The 23759-nt window shown below is 42.1% G+C and overlaps 2 protein-coding genes across 11 annotated transcripts in view; one reads left to right on the top strand and one right to left on the bottom strand.

Moving 5' to 3' along the window:
* Window positions 1-3457, top strand: part of ltbp3 (latent transforming growth factor beta binding protein 3) — a 236795-nt gene extending 233338 nt beyond the window's left edge. For 4 of the 9 annotated variants that reach the window (XM_059641654.1, XM_059641649.1, XM_059641648.1 and 1 more), the window contains exon 27: window positions 373-3457. In XM_059641654.1, coding sequence (XP_059497637.1) covers window positions 373-524 — 152 coding nt within the window. In that variant the 3' untranslated portion in view covers window positions 525-3457. The remainder of the gene's footprint in view (window positions 1-372) is intronic. The other 5 variants (XM_059641652.1, XM_059641650.1, XM_059641655.1 and 2 more) reach the window with 2 other exon arrangements.
* Window positions 3074-19886, bottom strand: LOC125449313 (breast cancer metastasis-suppressor 1 homolog). Of its 2 annotated transcripts, XM_048525011.2 has the most exons (12): window positions 19415-19886; window positions 14995-15149; window positions 14013-14103; window positions 13403-13530; window positions 12786-12865; window positions 12105-12201; window positions 11489-11581; window positions 7680-7744; window positions 6468-6507; window positions 6241-6306; window positions 5001-5127; window positions 3074-3871 (listed from the first exon to the last, which is right to left on the bottom strand). In XM_048525011.2, the coding sequence occupies exons 2-12, from the start codon at window positions 15143-15145 to the stop codon at window positions 3754-3756; spliced, it is 1056 nt and encodes a 351-aa protein (XP_048380968.1). In that variant the 5' UTR covers window positions 15146-15149; window positions 19415-19886; the 3' UTR covers window positions 3074-3753. The 2 variants fall into 2 exon arrangements, with proteins under 2 accessions (XP_048380968.1, XP_059497639.1); XM_059641656.1 differs by lacking the exons at window positions 14013-14103; window positions 14995-15149; window positions 19415-19886 and adding an exon at window positions 13887-14002.
* Between the last annotated feature and the right edge of the window lie 3873 nt (window positions 19887-23759).

Here is a 23759-nt window from a genome sequence, read left to right as displayed (position 1 = left end):
TTTTAAAAACCCACACATACACACACCCTCTGCCGCAGTCGTTCAAATTCTGGTCAGAATATAAAAGGTTTCCTCTCCACCCAGTGTTGTTAATATTTTACGGGATTTAAAGCCATTGTTTTACTTTCCCCATCACTAGATCATGTGTGGCAACCATTCAGTTGTATGCAAGAGCACTTCCACACTATTGGAGTACTCAATAACTAAAGGATGGTTTTCCACTCCATCTGATCCTGCACCATCAGGAAGTACAGTTTTAAAAGACTATGGACTGGAGGGGAATTTATTCACCCACTGTTTATACAGCACAGTTTGCACAGTGTAGTTCCCCAGTCATTCCGTCACTGACTTTAATTGCTCTTTGGCTCCCAGATATCAATGAATGCCGTGAGATACATCGCAAACGGTTCCCATGCAAGAACGCACGTTGCATAAATACCAATGGATCGTACCGGTGTACCTGCTACCAGGGTTTTGTGCCCACGAGGCGCCACAACATCTGCGTACGCCGGAAGATGAGTTAGGCCACAGTGCGGGCAATGCATCAACGAAAGAAACATTACCCTCGTCGTCCATATTTTGGCCTGCCAATCCTCAAAAGGAAATACTTATCAAACATTAACATTGAAAATACCTGTTTAATTTTTTGGAACCACCTATTTAATATTCTGAAAAAAAAAGGGTAAGACACCTGATTTAACTGTTATCCCATCTCATACCTACAAGTTGGTGGAGTTTAATTGTCCAGTTTGTCTTTTGTATTGATTTGTGTTTTCTAAAAAAAAAGTGGGAAGATTTGACACACTCAATATGGCGGCTACTTTGAAAACACGGACACTATTGTCTATGGGATAAACCAAAGAACTGCTGGACCCTCATTGTGGCGACATGTATCTTTATCTTGAGGAGATTTAAACATGCAGGCAATCGTCAACAAGAAAGAGAATTTGTGGCTGGCAACTTCGGTATGGTGGCAGCAGGTGTAATTACATCAGCTGCCATATTGAGTGTACCAACAGCTGTTGGAACATAGAGCTGGAGTGGGATCTGCCTGGAAGCCACCACTTCAGACTGAACTGTGATGTAGATAATTAATAAATGAACTTAACAGCCAACTAGTTGATATGCAGCTCGAAGGTACTTCCTGAACAAATTTTAACACACAAAGTAGAAATTAATCTAGGTTTATTAGATTTGAGGGGTCTGGACGAATAGAAGGGAAAAACAGTTTGCACTGGAGGTAGGATCAAGAACATGAGGGCACATATTTGAGGTGATTGGCTGAAAGAATATTGATGACAACAAATCTTTACGTGCAGTTAGGATCTGAAATACACTGCTTGAGTGGTGGAGGTTCAATTGAAGTCTCCAGGATAGAACTGAATAATTATTTGAAAAGGAAGGATATGCAGGGCTGTGGGAAGTGGCACTAGGTGAACTGAATTCTTTAGAAAGCCAGCAAACATGACATTGTGTGCTGAAACAATTGAGAGAATTGACAAAATAGCCAGTCATTTTTTAATCAAAGCCAAGTTTCTTACTTCACGTGGCATACAATCTGCCAAGTATATTGGCATACACACAAAATTATCCCCAAAACTTACCAGCAACTTGGAATTCCATCTGCCCAGGGTTCATCTGTTCCCTACAGTGTCTGTCCTGTCTTGTAAGTCCATGGTCTAAAGCACAGTCAAGAGGAATAGAGTTGGATATGGCAGAGAATATGGAATTATAACATCACACAAGGAGCTGCTGAAGGTGCATATGCATGCTCCATTAAGCCTACTCAAATTCTCTGGACAGTTTCAGGCACTATTTGACAAAGATACAGCACCGCAGCAAAAAGCTATTTATACAGTGAAACAAGCAACAGCTTCAATGGGATCCATCGATAAAGAAGGTAACTGAAAAAGTGCAAAGGAGAAAGGCGGGAGGCAAGAAAAGTTATTCACTCATCTGTCTTTTGTAATCTCCTGCCCGATAAAAGGTAATAAAGGAAACCCAGTAATAGCACTCCCTTCTAAGTTTATTTTAAAATAACTTTTATCCCACCTTCTGCATTGGAAAGGATGGATTTGAAATTCCTACCATCCCTTTAGACTGGTCTTTATTTAGAAAGCGGAAAAAAAGCTTCTCTCACCTAGTCTTTGTAACTTTTGGATCTGCAGATGCTATCACCCAGCACCCCAGGAGTCTGAGCTTTCAGGACCAAAACAAATTACTATCAATAGACAGAGTACAACTCCAGGGTGCTTACCTAAATAACCAGTGGCAAAAGTGTCAGAGTATGAACCATGTTACTCAAAGTCCAAATAAGTCCAAGCCATCCCCATTCTCCTTTCCTATACAGATGTGGATGGACCCAATTCCTTCCCAATTACTCCCACTGTACACAATCCCAGTGGACTAAATCCCTTCTGTTTTAGGAGCAAAATACTGCAGGATGCTGGAATTTGTACCAAAAACAAAAAAAGTTGCTAGAAATCTCAACAGATCAAGCAGCATCTATGAAGAGACAGCTGGCTAATGTTTTAAGTCGAGTTGACACTTCATCAAAATTAACAGTGCAAAGAGAGTCAGCTAGTAGTTTCTGTGCTCCCAGGATATAGCCTATGACCTCTGAATCCAGCATACTGTGACCATCCTTATCTAAGCACAACATCCCCACCAGAGAATTACAGCAGTTTTTGATGGAAAATTAATCTGCACCACACCCTCTCCGTGGTGCTGAATGTTACTGCACCAAGAGGATATGATTTCCTTTCTCCAATCTCCCATCAGGAAGGTGCCGACAGCTTCAGGGATGCAGTGCCTCATCCTAGTCAATTCTTCACACATGATTGGCTATGCATCTTTGCAGGCTATTCAACAGTGAGGGCACCACAGCCACATCTAATCTGCAGGCTGATCCCTGCACTTATTCAGGAGGCACTGACTGAGACAGGGAACAAGTAATACTCGGCAATTCTCCCATCCCTGGACTGGAGCATTGGAATAGCGTAGAGATCAATCTTGAGATACTGTGCACTTCAAGAAAAGTAACTGAAACGAAATAAGAATTAAGAGCAGCCTATGTGTCAAATATTTATTTTAATAGATGTCTTATTTTTTAAAGCTTCAATAGATTTGAAATAAACATTTTATTCCACACGATCTCCATGGTTTAGTGCTTAGGACTCCAATTCAGAGTCAGTCCGGTTTTTAAAAAGTGCTGTACAATTGCAAGCAGTATCCACAGTTGAGCTCTGCCATGTAACTCAAATTCATAAAGCACCATTTGGATACAGGCTCTGACTAGTATCTTTAAGTACTCTGCAGTTCATGCCATGCGCAGATTTGAATCTTAGTGCACAGTAGGTCACCAAAAGAAAAAGTGAAGAGAAAGTGCTAAGATATTCTCTTGGTTTCACCACTCATGAATTTTACGAGCAATCCGAAAAGGGGGCACAGGGTGGGGGGGTGGGGCAAGCTTCTGTTTAACTGGCTTCCCCAAAGCCAGCTGTTTTGCCAAACTTTGCTCCCTCTCGAAGCACAAGTGGGAATCTGATTTGTTCATGGTCTTTTAAACTTTGGCAATCATTTTGCCATACTCCGTAATGAAGTTGCACTGAGTTTTCTTGGTGCCAGTCTTCCATGTAAACCCTGGAGAGAAAGCTGCTTATCAAAAAATACTTTTTGTTTTATGTAAATCAATATATAACTTTTTTGCTAGAATAAGCTCTTCCTCGACGGTAGAGGTTTCTTGTCAAAAGGTCATGCCTTGTGGATAGAATATTTCCCTTTCTGAAGCTGGCTGACGTACAATTTGGTTTTGCTGCCGTCTAACCTGCGGAGCCAAACCTCTCCCGTGCTGACAGCCGTAATTGTTGCACTAATGGGAGAAAAGAATTACATTTGTAATAATATTATCAAACATGATGATCAGGTCAGTTTAACAGGCTTTAAAATCTGTAGTTACTTAGGATTAAATGCAATACTCAAAACATAGCCCAACACCACTAGGGCAGAAGGTCCATTGATCAATCCAATCCAAAACCTAAACTGTCCTATCAGGTTTAGTTTATGTCAATCGTGAAGGCCTCTGTTTTAAGTGCCAACACATGGTGGGTTACAGCTCTACAAAAAAAAATTCGAACCTCCAGAACCACAATGCACACAATGAGTGTCGACAGGTAATGCCACTGCGGACAACATCTCAGTCCACCCTTATCCTGTCCCTCATTCACATGAATCTTCCAGAGGTTGGTGGGTTGTATTCAACTGCAGTACTTCAACTGTTACGCTATGAAACCTGAGACTTTCAGACCCAGGAATTAGAAACACAGGGCATCTGGTTCACTTCAAGCACCATCAACCTGTGTTGTAAACAAAGCATTCAGAGCTGTATTCAATGGGCAGTGTTGATACAAAGATTTGATCCTGTGAGCTGAAAGAGGTTTTATATTGATATATAACAAATTCATCGAGCACCATTACTAAAAATAACATATTTGATTGCCAAAGACCTCTTGGTCTCCCTCAGTGAAGCAGCTGGGAACTGCATTGCCAATGTGGAGACAAACCTTCAGTCGTCAGTTCATCTCCATTTGATGACAGCTTAACCATTACAATTGCCCTCAGTGGGCCCTGGGTTAGTGATGGATGAAATCAGGGGTACGGACATGATCTCTCTCAGCTACCCCTCAACGGGGATAGGTTTGCTGACAGCGTGCAGCTTCACACATGTAGAATTAAGCATCCTTATACAGGGTATTTCTGCAATTATGCGTGTTTCATTAATGCGAATTAGCTGTACCACAACTGATAAATAGTGGATGCTGTTTGGATAACGTGAACTTTCTACTGTACTGTACAGCGATTTCCCTATAATGCAATTTTCCATAGTGTAAGGTTACATAAGAATGCAACTATTAAATTATAGAGAACTACCTGTATTCAATGTGAGGGATGAGAAGAAAGTGAGAAAAACAAACAGATGTATAGAATGCAGGAGTGCTTACTGTGAGGGTGCTTCATCCTTTATCTCCAGTATGATGCCTTGCCCCTTGCTGTACCAGTCTCCCTCATAGAATAATCTTCCATCTTCACACTTAGCCAAGAACAAATGTTTCTCTTGTTTAGGTAGAGCTGTGGAGAGAACAGGCTTTAAATTCTTCTCATCTCCACCTCTCTTTGTCTGTATTTCTTCCAATTCTTTCCTTCTTTTAATTTTCGCTATGGGTTAACTTTGGTTACCAAGCAAAATGAGTGAGCGCCAAAATCAATGCATTTGTAACCATTACAGCCTGTCATTCATTCCCATTTGTTAACAGGATAGCATTTCTGAATCGGATCAGAAATTCCTTGGCACACTTTCTGGATGTTTTTAAGATATGAAAGATTCCTATTATAACTGACAGATTTCCAAAAAATCTACACTGAAAAACAGCTTGTACTTACTGTGACACATACAGAAAGCAGTATCGATATGGAAAGAGGACTCCTCTGTTTATTGAACGTTAGGTCGAGACTGGATCTCATTCAACTTTGATCCCCAATGTAGAGTAAGTTTGTGCTAACATGAGGGTTGCCCATGGCAATGGCAGCATTGCAAAATGGACACTGGACTATCAGCGTAGTGGAAAATTAGGAAGATAACCTGACCTTTATTCCACATGACACTGCCAGTCTTAAAGAGATACTTGACAAGAAAAAGGATATCAGGTCAGACAGGGCAGGCCAGCCAAGTTTCACAACTGTGTTTTTAATTAAAGGGAGAGAGTAATTGTGGAATAAGTTCTAGGGAAGGACACGAGGACAGTGAAGATGGTTTAAACAGCATCAAGAAAGCAACAAAATTGTTTCTGGACTGCGTTATTACAACTTGCAAGAAGGAACGTGACTACCTCATCTAAAGAACGTTACAAGAGTGTCACATCCAATTCTGAACTCTACATAAATAGACAAAGCCAAGGGTAACTGGACTGAAAGGGTCCTGGGACAAACTAAGAACGTAGGGCTGGGCCTTGCAATGAGGAATTAAGTAGGGCAGGGTCAATCCACTCAAAGGTACAGACATGAGAGACTTCTGCCCTACTGTTCGTGAATGCTTAGGTAGGACTACCTTGAGACTCGGAAAAAAAAACAGTGGAAGAGAGGGAAGAGGCAGGCTGAAGAGCAAGTACAGTGAGTACATGAAATGGGAGACAGAAAGCATGTGCAAGGTGGAGATTGAGAAAAAAGCCCAGCATTTCTACTCACCTGTGTCATTTATCACTTGAGATGAGGCCTTTGCCTTTTTACCGTGGGCTGCTTCAGTGTTTGCACCTGGAGAGCAAAATAGTTGAGTGAGATTTATGTATAGTCACCTTTCCTCCAAACAACTTGCAGAAGCTTGGACATCCCCAATTTCAAAGTCTTTGATATTGAGTTCTGTGGAGGACTAACTGCACAGACTTGCCAAGGCCCAATGAAATTGCTTCACTTACCATCTGATTTTCTCTTTTGCTGTGCGACAACTGCTTTTGCCTAAAAGAAGAGGAGATTCATTATGTACCTGCCACATCATTCTACTCAATGCACAACCTCAACTGCTTCTACCATCAACATAAAGACACGGGCCTACCCACAATCAAAAATGCCCTCCAACTAGAGAAATGCAGTTGGCAATGCATAAGTAAAGTGACTCCATGAGAGTATCTTGCTGGGTTGTCTGGCTGGGCACAAGAGAAAATGGAAGGATACAATAGTGACACAGAGTTTCTGGAATTCATCAGGGCAGTAAAAGTTCCTAACAAACCTAAGAAGTCTCAAAATTAGGGCTATAACTTCTGCTACATTGCAATTTCAGCTCACTTGGTCACGTGCTTCATAACTGTGAACCTCACACCCACCTGAAGAGGGCACAGGTGTTCACATTAAGCTTTTTTGCTGGTTCTGCACAACATCCTATGGCAGGATGGCAAACTCAGCACCTCTGCACGTGGAAAAAGCATCACTGAGATAACTTATCAGGAACTGCAATAGGACTGGAGTGGAATCCAAAATGTCCCAGTTCCTCTCAACACCATCCAAGAATATACACATTTCATGTTCCTTCAGCAGTTGCTGGAAATCTATTCGAATTATCACAGGCAGGGCAGAATCAAATTTATAACAGGCGTTACAGCAAGGGAGACTCCTCATCAGTGGAACAGTCTTGTAAAACCCACCTCACCCAGTGATTCTGTATATTCTCCCGCACTGCTGAACTACACCACACGCCCTCCAAACCAAGACAGACCCTGGTCCTGCCCACTTAACGCATAAATCGCACAGAACTCTTCAAGACCTGGGCTGGAACAGAGAATGTGAAGATTTAGGAGCGCAGAGGGTGAGGAACTAGAGAGGGATGGGAAAGTGAGGACATCAAAACTTGGTAATCACAGAACGGATGGGGAGTGGAGAACGAGCATGGGTAAGTTGCCAGGGAGAGTGCAGCAAAACAGGAACATGAAGAGAATAAGTACAGATTAAAAAGCTGCTGAGGATAACTAGGAAATTGTGAAATAATAGAAGTCCAGCCAATTGAAAACATAACAGAAAAGGAAACATGCATGACGAAATGGGAACTACTGCACAGAAAGGGAATTGAGCGGACAGGGAGCCAAGGTATTGCAGACAGTTGACAAAAAAGTATAGTGATCCACAGCGCAGTTTACCTTTTTAATTGCAGCCCAGTCCTCCAAGATATCAATGTCACGCAACATGTAGACAATGTACGGCCGTGCAACAATGTTAAGAAATTAAGACCAGATAGTATTAACCATTTAATGCTTAAGCTACTTACAATTCCCATTCCATCCCTTATCACGTTCAGAAAAAGGGGAATAGTTGGCAAGTTAAAGGGATGTAATGGTCCCTCAAGAACACCAGCTGCAGGGTCATTTTTACAGTAGCCTTGCCTCTCAGAAACACCTTAAAACTGCTCTTATGCAAGAAACAGATGTACAGTGACAGTTGTTATGCCATCCTACTATCGGTATTCTGATGAATAATCTAGTTATAGAAGGGGGATCAAGCAGTTTGGAGGGAGATCAATAGTCTTCACCTTGATACTAGACCAACAGAAGTAAGGAACAAACCACAGTGAAAAGAATGGAAGGCATCGGCTGGAATAAACATTAAAGTACTCAACAATTCTAGCAGCATAAGTAGGTGATTGTTTGTTAGCTTCAACCTGAATCTGCTGGGAAACGTTTGCCTTCTAAAGTATCAGGCATTAGTTAACTGTCAAAAAAACTAAAAATTTTTGACTACACTGCCACTAGCGAGCTGCAATATCACATTCACTTAAGAAAGCAGCAAAGTTCAAATCTTCAGATGAAATGTGGTAAAACCAAAACTGCAGTGCTCCCTCAGTATTGTCCTGTAGTGAGATCTGAATCTTCCCCCTTCTGATACAGCAATGCAAATGCTACCACGGCTAACATCTGAAGCATGTAAACATACTGGCCTGTCAGTTTTTAGTACCACAATGGACAGGAACAGCTTTGTTAGATCTATAGAAAGCAGGAAGCCAAAGAACATAGACCTCTTAGAGAATGAAGATAGAGAATTAACAATGGAGAACCAGGAAGTGGCAGAGGAATTGAATAACACTTCACATCAGTATTTACAGAAGACACTAGTAGCATTCCAAAATTACTAACTAATCAAAGGAAATAAATAAAATAACTATCACTCATGTGTGAAGGAAGCCAGTACTTCCAGAAACTTATAAACCCATAACCACTTCCAACTAGAAGGACAAGAGCAGCAGAATACAGGGTCACCACCCGCTGCAAGTTCTCTTCCAAGTTACTCACCATGCTGACCTAGAAACATAGTCATCCTTCAGTGTCACTGGGTCAAAATCCTGAAATTCCTTCTGTGATGGCAATGTGGTCTACTTCGAGCACATGGACTGCAGCAGGTCAAGGAAGCAGTTCACCACTATCTTCTCAAGAACTTCTAGGGATAGGCAATAAATGCTGGTTCAGTCAGCGATGTCCACGTAAACCAAATAAAAAAGGAGCTAAAGACTGCCAAGTTCCCTGGACCTGATGGGTTGTATCTCGGACACAGCAAGAAAAGCTACAGAGATAGTGAATACACTTGTGTTAATTTTCCAGGAATCCTTAGATTCTAGAAAAGTTCCAGAGGATTGGAAAACTGTAACAATTTTATTTAACAAGGGGAAACAAAAATAAACAGGTAACCACAAGCCAGTTAGCTTAACATCTGATACTGAGAAACCATTAAAGAGTCTGTTATAAAAGATGAAATAGCTGAAGATTTAGAAATGCATAATATAATCAGACAGAATCAGCACAGCTTTATGAAGGGGAAATCATGCCTTACAAATTTACTACAAACCTCTGAGGTGGTAAAGGGGGAAGCAGTGGATGTAAATGGCATTTCATCGACTACTAGCCATTGGCTACTTCCTAAAGCAAGGGCCTATGCTGTGGATGGAAGTATGATAGCATGAATAGAGGACTGGCTAACTAACTGGCAAAGTCAGGATAAGCGGGGTATTTTTTGGATGGCAACCTGTAGCTGGTGGAACACCAAAGATATCAGTGCTAGGGTGACAATTATTTAAAATATATACTAACAACTGGGATGATGAAAGTGAACGTACTAATGAAGAAGTTTACAGATAATCGGAAATAGTTGGGAAGGTAAGTGATTAGGATGATAGAAAGTCAAAAATCACACAAGACCAGGTTATAATCCTACAGGTTTATTTGAAAAGTACATTTTCAGAGCTCTGATCTTTCCTTGGGTGTGGTGTGGAAAAGGAGGTATACCAACACCGAATTTACAAGCAGAAAGGTAACAACCCTAAAAATGGTTTGCTGACTATAGGAGACCCGGGTTTCTTTGATTAAAATGCAAATCTCAGAATTTCTTTCAAGTCATTACCCAGAGATAATTAAATTCTGGGATTTGCATTTAATCAATAGAAACCCAAGTCCCCTTTCTAACTGATTAAAGATTTAACATGAAGCGATCAGCAAACCATTTTTAGGGTTGTTACCTTTCCGCTTATAAAATCTATGTCAGTGTACCTCCTCTTCCACACTATACCTGAGAAAGGAGCAGAGCTCCAAAAACTGGTATTTTCAAATAAACCTGTTTGATGAAACCCTGGTGTTGTGTGATTTTTGACCTTGTACACACCAGTCCAAACACCAGCACCTCCACATGATGATACAAAAGAGTCTGCAGTGGGATACGGACAACGTAAAGAGAGACCGCAAAAACTTGACAGGTGGAATGGGGGAAAATTTGATGTTATGCACTTTGGCAAGAAGAACAGGAGAGCTGGATATTATTCAACTGGAAAAAGATGCAGAAAGCAACAGAACAGACGAATCTGGGAGTCCTGGTTTAGGGATCATAAAAGGCTGGCATCCAAGTTCAGCGGTAATAAGGAAGACAAATGGAAAACTGAAATAATGGCTAAGGGTATGGAGTATAAAAGTATATAAGGCACTAATCAGACCACAGCTGGAATAATGTGAACAGCTCTGGATCCCTTGTCTGGCAAAAGATGTGCTGACATTCAAGGCAGTCCAGAGAAAGTTCACTAGACTGATACCTGATATGGAGGAAATGTGTTCTGAGAAGGGCTTGAATAAGTTATGCCTGTATTCATCGGAACACAGAAGAATGAGAGGCAACCCTTTCGAAATATGCAAGATTCTCAAGGGATTTGACCAGGTAGTTGCAGAAAGGCTGTTACCCCTTGTGGTAGACTCAACAACCAGAAGACATAATCTCAGAATAAGGGCTCAGACATTTAAGTCAGATAAGGAGGAATCTCTCAGAAGGTAGTGAATCTGTGGAATTCTTTACTCTGGAGGGCTGTTAAGTATATTCAAGGCTGAGAAAGACAGATTTTAATCAGTAAGGGCATCAAAGGTTATGGTCTACTTCTGGTCATAGTCTTACAATCTTAATCATGGTTAAATTTCCCATTCCGGGGCACATATGGGTTCCTCTAATACCAAGCTAGCCAGTGATTAATCTATCTTCACTGCCCAAATCCAACAGTAATACTTTACAGAGCTGAGCTTTCCTCTGAAGCATCTGCTCTGCATATCTGAATCAGGCATTAAACCCGTATTCAATCATGCTCAAACGCAATCGCAGCAGTTTTGTGAGAATTCAAAACTCCTACATACTTTGCTGCACCTTGTCTGCGTACCTCACTAAATACTACTTCTTCCTATGTTTATCTAGCTTCCTTTCAAAGACACTGTGGTATTTGCCTCAGCCACAACTTGTAGTATCAAGATTCACAGGGAGGGTAGGTCACAAGAGGGAATAATACCTTTCCCCTGAACCTATAACCATATTCATTACCAGGAAGGCTCTGGCACAGCCATCATACATGACAAAATGACCCTTATGTCGCAGTGTGCTGTAATCAAACAATGGCATTAAAATAGAGCATATTATCGTTGGCATGAAAGGATATCAGACACTGTTGCTGCCTTCTTCTTCTTTTCTGGTTTAAAGGTGTCACATTTTTTCTTGTTCCGTTTCCCACGGACCTCCTCATTCCACCATTCTGATAAAAAAGAAAATTATTAAACTGAATGCAATTATCTGAATTAGTTCAGTGTGTTCAAAAGGTAAGTGCTAAGGCAGCAGCCATTCAACCCATTTCACTCATTTGTCATGAAACCTATAGCCCTACCACCTGGTAAGTGTCCCTTTTAGTTCCTGATTCTAACCTCGACTTAGTATCAGTTTCTAACAGTGCTGCATTAATATGTCAAAAGTCTGCACATTTGCAATTCTACCCTAAAGTTCAAGTTGAACCAGTGGTGACTCAGGAACACCCTTTCTGATAGCATTTTAGTTAATTCCACAAGATTAGCTCTAATTCACCTGTTTCAAGGTTAAGTCACAATGTTTCTCCCACCTTACAGAGAACTCAGTCCCTAGCGTTCAGCCTCAACCTTGTCTGCTTCTCACCTGGACGAGGTACCAGAGGGTGGTCACTGGAAACCGTACACCAACAACTACCAACACATTCAAGATATCAGAAGAAATTTGTGTAGAATAGGAACAGGCTGTGGAACACTGACCAGAGGTTATGTCTATACTCTGCTTGTCCTCTTCCAATCGCTGAATTCGCTCCAACAACTCATTCCGCATATTATCGAACAGCAACAGCTTCTCACTCTGGACCCATGATCAAAACAGAACAGGAAGAAATTAACTTTTAAGAAGCAAATTGCCTGCAAATAATCTGCAAATGTATCTGTTTACAAAAATCTGAATGCACGCCTCAAATGAACAAATCTATTATATAAAGCATGTGCTATGGATGATCCACATCATGTGAACACATGCAGGTGACAGATGATTCAATGAGCCAATCTTGGGCATTGGTAGATGACTGAATCTTTTCTGGGTCTGTCCTTTCTCCATGTACATGTACGTTGTTTCAGTGGCCCTGACCCATTGTGCTTCTCTAGAGCACTTTTCTAATGTTCCTGATGTTTAAGGAATGACAAAAATGAGAAACACAAAGTGGTTATGTACCAGACAGTAGTGAGCACTTGCACAACTGTTTCCCAATAAGGAGAATTGGAGAGTGGAAACGATCAAAGCGATTCTCAGCGATGCCAGAGATTTCTGATGAGTTTGACAAACCACTCACGTGAACACAACAGAACAAGGCAAAATTAAAATAAAATGTAATGAATGAAATGTAATAAAGTAAAATGACAATATCATTGTCTCATTTTCCCCACTGTCCTTACCTCCAGATGTTGTCGGGCTCCCTGCAGTTCACACTCGTATCTGTTTCGGATTACTTCCAAACACAAATCTTTATATACTCCTGTCAGATGCAGAATTGGGACATCAAACTTTCCAATGAGCAATGTATTTAGCTTGCACAATTACATCAGATCAGTCTTTGACATAGCAATCCTCAGGGCACACCATCTAGCCCTGCCCACTCTTCAACAGCAGCATTTCCCCTGATATAAACGTCACCACATGCTGCAAAGCTTCCTGCCCACACTATGTACTCCACTTAAAGGAGATGTGATTTTTGGGCCTTACTTTAGAATAGGCAGAATTCGGGGCACTGTGGAAATCAGTTTGATACTTACGCTATCCTTTAGTATACTTTTATCCCTTGCACCTCTAGTAAACACAATCTTTCCACCATATCTATACATTAGAAATACAAACTTCTTGTTATCACAAATGATGGTCACAATCTGTCTGTCTGTCACTCACTCACACGACTCCATAGATATTAATATGAATATCTGTCAACTAAAATGCCCTCCCTCTCCCACAGGAATAAACACACAACTTCCATCTCTCATATCCAACAGCTTGGAGATGTCAGTGATGCAAACATTACCTGCTACCTCCGTTCTGATTTTCATGTTCTTCTGCAGGACAGCCAGGGGCTCCAAGTATTCAGTTGCTTTCCCTGCGATCACCTCATCCAGTTTGGCTTCAACCTGACTCAATCTCTCTTTGTACAGTCTGCAAAAGAGAAGCTGCCAGTTTTATCCACCATTCTCTATTTATGTTCTTAGAGTAAATCCTCTGCCCAACTTTAACCAACCAAATTTTCAAACTGTCGCAAGTATCTCTCTGCTGATTTTCACCCTGTTTTCCTAAAGATGCTGACTCTTGGTGGGGTGTGAGTTCTACCTTCCAATACCTCAGCCAAATGGCCTTCTTTGCATGGGAACTTAGACAGATAGCACTGGCTGGCTATTCAATGGTGGGCAGCATCAGAGCCCAGTCTGACCTTGTCCACAACCAATATCTAAAAGGATTTTCCACGCTTAAATCATGATCCAGAGACTGCTGCACGTATGTGTTTGCACCCTTGCCTCATAAGAATGGTCCTGCAGGCGATGAACAAGGCAGCATTGTGAAGCCTATGCTTAGTAGGAAGCAACGCCTTCAGGAGAGGAGAATACCAGAAGAGATACATTCAAAAGAAGCTATCAGCATACTGTTCTTTCAGATCCGTGAACTGCTTCTCCAAATCTGACATTTCATCCAGACACTCGGTGCGGCGCCGCTCACAGTCCTCATCATCCATTTCTGGAAAAAGGAACATGCAGGTGGTCAGATCAATCCAAAATACGCTGGATAAAAGTCTCATATTTGTTTAATCTTATCACCTTACTGAAATCACAGAATTCACAGTAGGATGTAGGCCTTACAACCCAATCAAGCTATTTCAGTGCTCATTATCCATGCCAGTCTCTCCTGCCTCACTTCATCACACCATATCAGGCACATCTTTTTATCCCTTTCTCCTTCATATATCCATCTAGCTTCTCAAAGTCTCAACATATTTCATGAAATTAATTAATGTAGTTAGTTATATTTACATAAGTTGTGAGCCAGCAGTTATTTTGTTTTGAACAGATTTGGTCAAGGGAGCAACAGATCTTTAATATCAGCAAAACAGGGACTTGGTTTAATTTCTCATTAACTAAAGCATGGCATTGGAATGTCAGCACAGATTTGTTCATCCCCTGGAGTGGGGCTCAAACACAATGTTCTGTGCATGACAGGGGTGTGAAAGAAAAAAGCTGGCACACAATTCCATCAGTAGGAAAGGTGCTCATTTACATTCCACAAGGGTCTCTGGAGCCTGGTTATAGTGCCCATTTTGATATCCTTTGGTGATAGCTTACAATTCAAATTATCATTTTATCTTTAAACATCCACTACTGATCATCCAATTCCCTTACTCTAAATTGCTTCATTAATGCCTTAAGTTCTCTGGAATTTGAACCTTTCACCAGTGAATGAAATTAAAAGAAAAACATACAGATGAATGCAGAATTTGTGCAACCTCAAACGATAATAGTTTTGATTATTCACAATCCTTAATAAAATTCCAAATCTTAAATATCGTGTTGAACCATGCAGGTTCAAACAAGGGTAGTTAAAAAGTAGTTGAAGTCAGATTTCTTTGCCAACCTGAGCTGTCTTCACCCTCCTCCTCAGATGCAGAAGTACTGCCACTCTCCTCATCTGATGTCTCCTCATTCTCTGGAGAATCCTGCTCCATTTCCTCATCAGCCTTCTCCTCTTCCTTTTCTTTGTCTTTCTGCGGCTGCTGCCCAGGCATTGTCCTTCAAAGTTAAGTGCAATTATCATTGTGAGGCCACATGATAAAATCAGTACATGTGTATCCCTGCATTAGATTATAGAAACAAACATACTATAATAATATATAATTGCAGTTGATAGCCACCTACACTGTGCCCAGTATTATACAGTGACAGATCTGTTCCCACCTGTATTGTACCCAATGATGATATGGTGCTGGTGTGTAGAAGTCTATCACCATAACTTCCCAATCCAGTTATACAGGACAGGTCCATGTCCATCAGCACTGCACCCTCCAATCAGTGGAGCAAACCTGCATTCACCAGCACTGTTCCCTCCAGGTCACATTGGGACTGAAACGCACCCACAATACAAGAGACCTACATCTGTTATATAGAAAAGACCTGTACCCAACATGATGGAGGTTCAAACTTTTATGATTATTAGGTTCTTAAGTGGAGGAAAATGGATTTTAGTTTTCAATTCTGCGAAGATCTGACTTTTCTGAAGAGGTCAGCATAGCTCCACACACAAGGTAAGGAACTTTACTCACTAGCACTATGGTCATGCCCTCATGATACAGAGACAGACTAGTATTTACCAGAAATGTGATCCCCATCACACTGGAACAAGCCTGTACTCACCACAAATGCGATCCTGTCATACAAGGAGAGACCTGCGCCATCAGCACCAATACCATTGGACAGGAACAGACCTGCACTCATCAACATTGTGACCCCATAACGCAGGGACAGAACGGTATTCACCAGCACTATGTACCCCATCATACAACAACAGCCCTGTAATTGTGAGCACCATGACTTCTGCCCTGCAGGGTCAGGCCTGTATCCACCAGCACCATAACCAGTGCTGTATAAGGACAGACTTGTGTTCACCAGTGATTTGATTCCCAGTCATGTGAATGAATCTGCACCCAGTAGCACCATACCCATTATATGGAGCAGAAATCCACCAATATTCCACACCAGTTACATAGAATGGAGGTATAAGCACTTGTGCAGTACCCCAGTTATACAAAACAGACCTGTGGTCACTAATACTGCATCTTAAAGTTACACAATGTGAGAGAACAGTCTTGTGGCACAGTGGTAGTGCCTCTACCTCTGGCTAAAGGTTCAGGTTCAAGACCAACCTGCCCCAGAGATGTGTCATAACATGTCCAAACAAGTAATTAAAATAACCACAGTGATCATCCGAGCCCAACAGTAAAATTATACAGTAACAGATCTGTATTCGCCAGTTTTGGCACCTTAATTTTGCAATGAATTGAAGTACTTCCACACATAGAATTTAGAAACATACTACTTCAGACCTGCACAAGTTCATTATTTCATTCAGAGATAATGGGAACTGCAGATGCTGGAGAATCTGACATAATAAAGTGTGAAGCTGGATGAACACAGCAGGCCAAGCAGCATCTCAGGAGCACAAAAGCTGATGTTTTGGGCCTAGACTCTTCATCAGAGAGGGGGATGGGGTGAGGGTTCTGGAATAAATAGGGAGAGGGGGGGAGGCGGACCGAAGATGGAAAGAAAAGAAGATAGGTGGAGAGGAGAGTATTGGTGGGGAGGTAGGGAGGGGATAGGTCAGTCCCGGGAAGACAGACAGGTCAAGGAGGTGGGATGAGGTTAGTAGGTAGGAAATGGAGGTGCGGCTTGAGGTGGGAGGAAGGGATGGGTGAGAAGAAGAACAGGTTACAGAGGCAGAGACAGGCTGGGCTGGCACCTCCCAGTCACGAACCATTTTAACTCCCCCTCCCATTCGTTAGATGACATGTCCATCATGGGCCTCCTGCAGTGCCACAATGATGCCACCCGAAGGTTGCAGGAACAGCAACTCATATTCCGCTTGGGAACCCTGCAGCTTCACCAGCTTCAAAATCTCCTCTTCCCCCACCGCATCCCAAAACCAGCCCAGCCTGTCTCTGCCTCCCTAACCTGTTCTTCTTCTCACCCATCCCTTCCTCCCACCTCAAGCCGCACCTCCATTTCCTACCTACTAACCTCATCCCACCTCCTTGGCCTGTCTGTTTTCCCTGGACTGACTTTTCCCTGGACTGACTTATCCCCTCCCTACCTCCCCACCTATACTCTCCTCTCCACCTATCTTCTTTTCTTTCCATCTTTGGTCCGCCTCCCCCTCTCTCCCTATTTATTCCAGAACCCTCACCCCATCCCCCTCTCCGATGAAGGGTCTAGGCCCGAAACGTAAGCTTTTGTGCTCCTGAGATGCTGCTTGGCCTGCTGTGTTCATCCAGCTTCACACTTTGTTATCTTAGATTATTTCATTGTTCTTTTGAGAGATGTGGATATCATTTATAGGGTTAGCATTTGTTATCCTTCCCTATTTATCTTTTAACAGATAGCTTGTTAGGCCAATTCAGAGGGTCATTAGGGGTGAACCACATTGCTGTAGGCCTCAAGTTGGTCAGATTGGTTAAGGATGGTAGATTACCCTCCTTGATCAACATTGGGGGATCAGGTAGTTTTTTTGTGACAATTTTTTTTTGTTTGTTGTAATATCACTATTAATGCCTTAATGTGATTTGAACCCACACCCGTAGAACATTACCCTGGACATCCAACTTACTGGTCCAATGACATTAATATTACACCACCCTATCTCTAGTCATAAGTGTTACAAATGCACTGCTATGAATTAATAGCATCTGATTACAAATCTCTACCCCAACAGCAGGCACAATGTGAAGAATGTCCTTTATAGCTTGGGTATGTATTCTTTACCCGAGCATCATTAGAGGACATTGAAATCCTGGTGCAAATTCAATACTGTCACAGGGCAGGACTCAATTCAAAAGCAATATTAACCATAAAGCTGCAACATGATTTTGTTTGACAAAAAGAAAGATGTTCTCAATTTAATGTAACATCAAAGCTTTTAAAAAAGTTAATAAATTAAATTAAATTAAATTAGTGTATCCCAGTTAAATTAAGAATAGAAGTGGATTTAAAATTAAATGATTTAAATTGAAGACCCCAATTGGAGGAAGGATCGGTAACAGATTTAAGATAACTAACGAGAAATGAAATGGTGACAGGTGGAGAAATTTCTCACAGCAAATGGTTAAGAATTTCGACTACACTGCCCGAATGTGTTGTGGAGATAGGTTTATTTGATGCAATCAAGAAAGAATTTGATTATTTGATTATTAATCAAAAAGGAAGAATTTACAATGGAGAAGGTAAAGGAATAGCACTAGGTGAATTGTTCTCAGAGACCCAGTACACATACAACGGACTAAGTGGTCTCCTTTAAGAATAGTTAAAAATCTTGTAATACATTTAAAATCAAACTACTTTAAAAGGAAAACTGGAATTTTAAGTGGGCAAAGGTAAATTAATTTCAAATGCCTAAGTTGCATTATAAAAGTGCTTAGAATCATACATCACGGAAACATCAAACCTTTCCGATTCATGTACTTATGAAACACTTTAGGATGACCTGAGGTGATACAGAAATATGTCTTGCTTTTGGAATATATGTCTAAAGGGAAAAATTTTGAAAAATGTGATGTACGTTTCAAACAAAGCTCATTAAAAAATTAAATATTTTACAATTATACCAGAATGGAGGAATTATACCCATCAGGAAATGAGGAGGAAGCCTGAGGGGCAACCTAAATGTTTCTAAATGGGTATGGACCCGATGGGCTGAATGGCCTGAAGCTCTACTGCAAACCCATCAATTCTTAACAATCTGAAGCAAGACTTTTAAAAATTGAAAAGACATTTGCAAATGTACACAAATTACAGAGAGGAAGTTCAAATACTGTCATCTTAAAGTACGTGACTTTTCTCAGTGCAAAAGGTGTGCAAAATCAAACGCAAACGTTTTAAAAGTTTAAAAACAAAGTTTAACAACATCAAGTGACCTTCTAAACGCGGGCAAATTCTGAAAAAGAAAACACCATTACGTAAACATACAAAACATTTCGAGGTTAACAAATAAAATGAACTAATTGCAAAAAATAAACCGATGCTTTAAGTTCGGGGCGCTATGATTCAGAACTTAACGTTAAGAAAAAACACAAGGAATGGCAATTCCAGATTTTAAAAACATTCCGAAAGAAATTTTTTTTAAAAACTGGCATAGATGCCAGCGCACCAGAACAGGATAAACGAAACACGGGTAAACAGAGAAAGGAAAACGGGGATACCAGTCGATAAACAGGATTTCAAAACTTATATACAGTATTTTTTGAAGGAAAAATATTAAATCTAACTTGAAAGTGAAAGCAGAGACTTACCGCTCCGAGCCCGCTCCGCGCCAGGCTCCTCAAAGCGTCCAGTTTCTAACCAGTGGGAGGGCTAAAAGTGGTGAAGAGAAAATGTAAAAGAATGTTTTCTTTTGACGGTGGTCTGGCTCGATAGAAGTGTTATATTTTAAAATTTGTTTTGAATTTTGTTTTGAAATAAAACGGCCGGGGGACAGCCTCGCTTTAAGAGTAACGGTCACTGGGCTCTGGAAGGTTCCAGGTTGTTGGCTCGCGCTCGGGGGCACCTAGCCGCCAGTCGCCAAGTGGCTTTCGGAGGCATCGGATGGTGCGCAGCTTTGGGGCTGTTTACTTGCAAGTTTTTAAGTGTTTATTTCATCTAATTTCACGATTTTTGCTTTTGGGAACTTTGGGGAGGGGAAGGAAAGGAAGGGGGCGGTAGAGGAAAGGCTGATTTCTTTCTCTCCGGGAGCTTTGCAGGAACTTTCAGAACGGGAAGTGCGTTGACCGATGAGGGGCCGATCGATCGACCAACCGACTGGCAGCATTGATTGATGGACGGTGCTCCTGGCCAATTGGAGGGCTGTAATCAGGTAAGGAGGCGAGCCGTCCTTGCCCGGCTCTTACTTCAATGGTCAGTGGGGTGGGGAGGGCGGGGTGAGAGAATGAGGCGGGGCCTCGACAGGCAACGGCTGAAGATGAGACGTTTTGGCTTCTGGCTCTCCTCGCCTTGAAGCTGCTGCCACCTACAGGGGCGGATGGCTGCTTGGGAGGACTGCAGCCTTGGACTCTTCAAAATCCGAACGGTGTGGAAGCGGGTGGGAGCGAATTGCTGGAATCTGTACTGAAAACAGAAGTAAAAACCAAAAGAACTGCGGATGCTGTAAATCAGAAACAAAAACAAAGTTGCTGAAAAAGCTCAGTGATAATGGGAACTGCAGATGCTGGAGAATCCAAGGTAATAAAGTGTGAACCTGCATGAACACAGCAGGCCAAGCAGCATCTCAGGAGCATATCTTATGCTGGAAAAGCTCAGCAGGTCTGGCAGCACATATGAAGGAGAAAACAGAGTCAACTCAGAGTTCAAGATAATAAAGTGTGAAGCTGGATGAACACAGCAGGCCAAGCAGTATCTCAGGAGCACAAAAGCTGACGTTTCGGACCTAGACCCTTCATCAGAGACCTCTCTGCTGGGCCTGCTGTGTTCATCCAGCTTCACACTTTATTATCTTGGATTCTCCAGCATCTGCAGTTCCCATTATCTCTTTAACTCAAGAGTTCTGAGGGTCACGAGACCTGAAACGTTAACTCTGTTTTCTCCTTCACAGATGCTGCCAGACCTGCTGAGCTTTTCCTGAAATCAAAGCTGCTGGAGATCACAGCGGGTCACGCAGTATCCGTGGAGAGAAAGCAAGCTAATGCTTTGGGACTAGATAGATGAGTCTTCATTCGCTCTGACACTGTCTGATCACTGTGAACTCCAGAACCTTTTTGGTTTCAGTGTGGAAACAGGCCGTCGAATGCACACACCAAAGCTACAACAGCATCCCACCCAGGCACCCGCACCCCCCCGCTCAACCCCATCCCCGTAACCCTGTATTTCCCATGGCTAATCCACGTAGCCTGCATATCCCTGGAGACTATGTGCAATTTAGCATGTCAAATCGACCCTAATCTGCGCATCTTGGGATCGAGGGAGGAAGCCGGAGCAAACCCTCACAGATACAAAGAGAAGGTGCAAACCCCACACAGCCAGTTGCCCAAGGGCAGAATCAAACGCAGGTCCCTGCTGCTCTGAGGCAGCAGTGCGTCTGAGTTGCCCGATTTGGTGATTCTGTATCTGGAAATGAAAAACAAAAACAGAAATTGCTGGAGAAAGTTTGGTTTCTCTCAACAGATGCTGCCAGACCTGCCCAGCCTTTCCAGCAATTTCTGTTTTTCTTTCTTAACGATATTACTGGAGAAACTCAGCAGGTTCCGGCAACATCTGTGGAGAGAAAACAGATTTAACCTTAAGAGTCTATTGGTCTGGAAACTCCAACTCTGCTTTCTATCCTCAGATGCTGCCAGACCTGCTATATTTCGCCAGCAATTTGTGTTTTTGTTTTGTTTCAGATCTTCTGCACCCAGCAAACTTTGTTTTATTTTGAAAGTTTCCTGCAGAGGCCAGTGAAAACCAATCCATTATAACAAATACAGGATGAAGATACAAAAAGATCGTACTTACCACTTCGATCAAATAGATGCAACCTTTAACACCAACAAGGTTGGACCTAAATTGATCTCAAACTAACCTTTCTAGTGGTTTAATACTACCTTAAATACATTACTGCTTATGGGAACCTGAACTTGGTTTTGTGTCTGCACGTCAACAGGTTTCAATGTTCCTACTGGAAACATAATCTTCTAGTCACTCAGTTACCAAATGGTTACTGTGCTGTGATCACAGAAAGATAGGATTACCCGAGCAGACGAAATGCCTTCTGTGGGTGTACAAGGACAGTTATACAGAACTGCTGACAAGAATTACTTTGAATCCAAAAGAACTCTTTAACTTAAAAGCCTGCGGAACATACTTTTCTCACAATGTAACTTAGCAACATCTTTGGTAACTTTCAGGACATCTTATACCTCATTTTCATTTCACCAAAGAAGACTATAGGTCTGATTAGGGTTGTTAAAAAATATGAATGGGAGTTTACTAAGGAGGAAAATGTTGGTCATAGTGTGGGAATCTTCTGGCCAGTGCTGATGACCATGTCAAGTCTCCTCCAGCACCTGATGGCCACATTCATAAAACATAGAACAGTACAGCACAGTACAGGCCCTTTGGCCCATGATGTTGTGCTGAACCTTTACCCTAAACTCAAGGTCTATCTAACCACCACTGCTACCTTATTTTATCATCCATATGCCGATCTAATAGCCACTTAAATGCCCCTAATGAGGCCGACTCCACTACCCTCTCCGACAATGCATTCCATGCCCCTACCACTCTCTGAGTAAAGAATCTACCTCTGACGTCTCCCCAATATCTACCTCCTTTCACTTTAAAACTATGTCCCCTCGTAAAAGCTACCTCCATCCTAAGAAAAAGTCTCTGACTGTCTACTCTATCTATCCCTCTGATCATTTTGTACACCTCTATCAAGTCACCTATCATCCTTTGTCATTCTAAAGAGAAAAGCCCTAGCTCTCTCAACCTTTCCTCCTTTCCAGGCAACATCCTGGTAAATCTCCTTTGCACCTTTTCTAATGTTTCCACATCTTTCCTGTAATGAGGTGACCAGAACTGGACACAATACTCCAGATGTGGCCGAACCAGGCTTTTGTAGACCTGGAGCACAAATTCACGTTTTTTTTAGATTAGATTACCTAACAGTGTGGAAACAGGCCCTTTGGCTCAACAAGTCCACACCGCCCATTGAAGCATCCCACCCAAACCCATCCCCATTCCCCTATAACCCACATACCCCTGAACACTACGGGCAATTTAGCACGGCCAATCCACCTAGTCTGCACATCTTTGGACTGTGGGAGGAAACTGGAGCACCCAGAGAAAACCCACGCAGACAAGGAGAGAATGTGCAAACTCCACACAGACAGTCACCCGAGGCTGGAATCAAACCCGGGTCCCTGGCGCTGTGAGGCTGCAGTGCTAACCACTGAGCCACCGTGCCGGTTCTTGAACTCAATCCTCTATTAATGAAAGCTAACACACCATACGCCTTCTTAACAACTCTATTTACCTAGGTGGCAGCTCTCAGGAAACTGTGAACATGAACCCCAAGATCTCTCTGCTCCTCCTTACTGCCAAGAATCTTTCCATTAACCCTGTATTCTGCTTTCAAGTTTGTCCCTCCAAAATGAATCACCTCACACTTTTCAGGGTTAAACTCCAACTGCCGCTTCTCAGCCCAGCTCTGCATTCTATCAATGTCCCTTTGTAACCTAGAACAGCCCTCCGCACTGTCCACAAAGGTGACCCAGCTTCGTATTGTCCACGAACTTGCTAATCCACCCTTCCGCTCCTTCATCCAAATCATTTACAAAAATCACAAATAGAAGAGGGCCGAGGACAGATCCTTGTGGTACACCACTCGTAACCGAACACTATGTTGAATATTTTCCGTCAACTACCACCCTTTGTCTTCTAAGGGCCAGCCAATTCTGAATCCAATCTGCCACATTACCTCCTATCCCATGCCTCCTTACCTTCTGCATGAGCCTACCATGGGGGATCTTATCAAATGCCTTACTAAAAACATGTATACCTCATCCACTGCTCCATCTTCATCCACATGTTTGGTCACCTCTTCAAAGAATTCAGTAAGATTTGTGAGGCATGATCTACCTCTCACAAATCCATGCTGACTAT

Source organism: Stegostoma tigrinum, chromosome 42 (genome assembly GCF_030684315.1).
Source record: "Stegostoma tigrinum isolate sSteTig4 chromosome 42, sSteTig4.hap1, whole genome shotgun sequence".
Lineage (NCBI taxonomy): Eukaryota > Metazoa > Chordata > Chondrichthyes > Orectolobiformes > Stegostomatidae > Stegostoma > Stegostoma tigrinum.
Note: the sequence above shows the minus strand (reverse complement) of the source record. Positions and strands in the feature narration are given on the sequence as shown.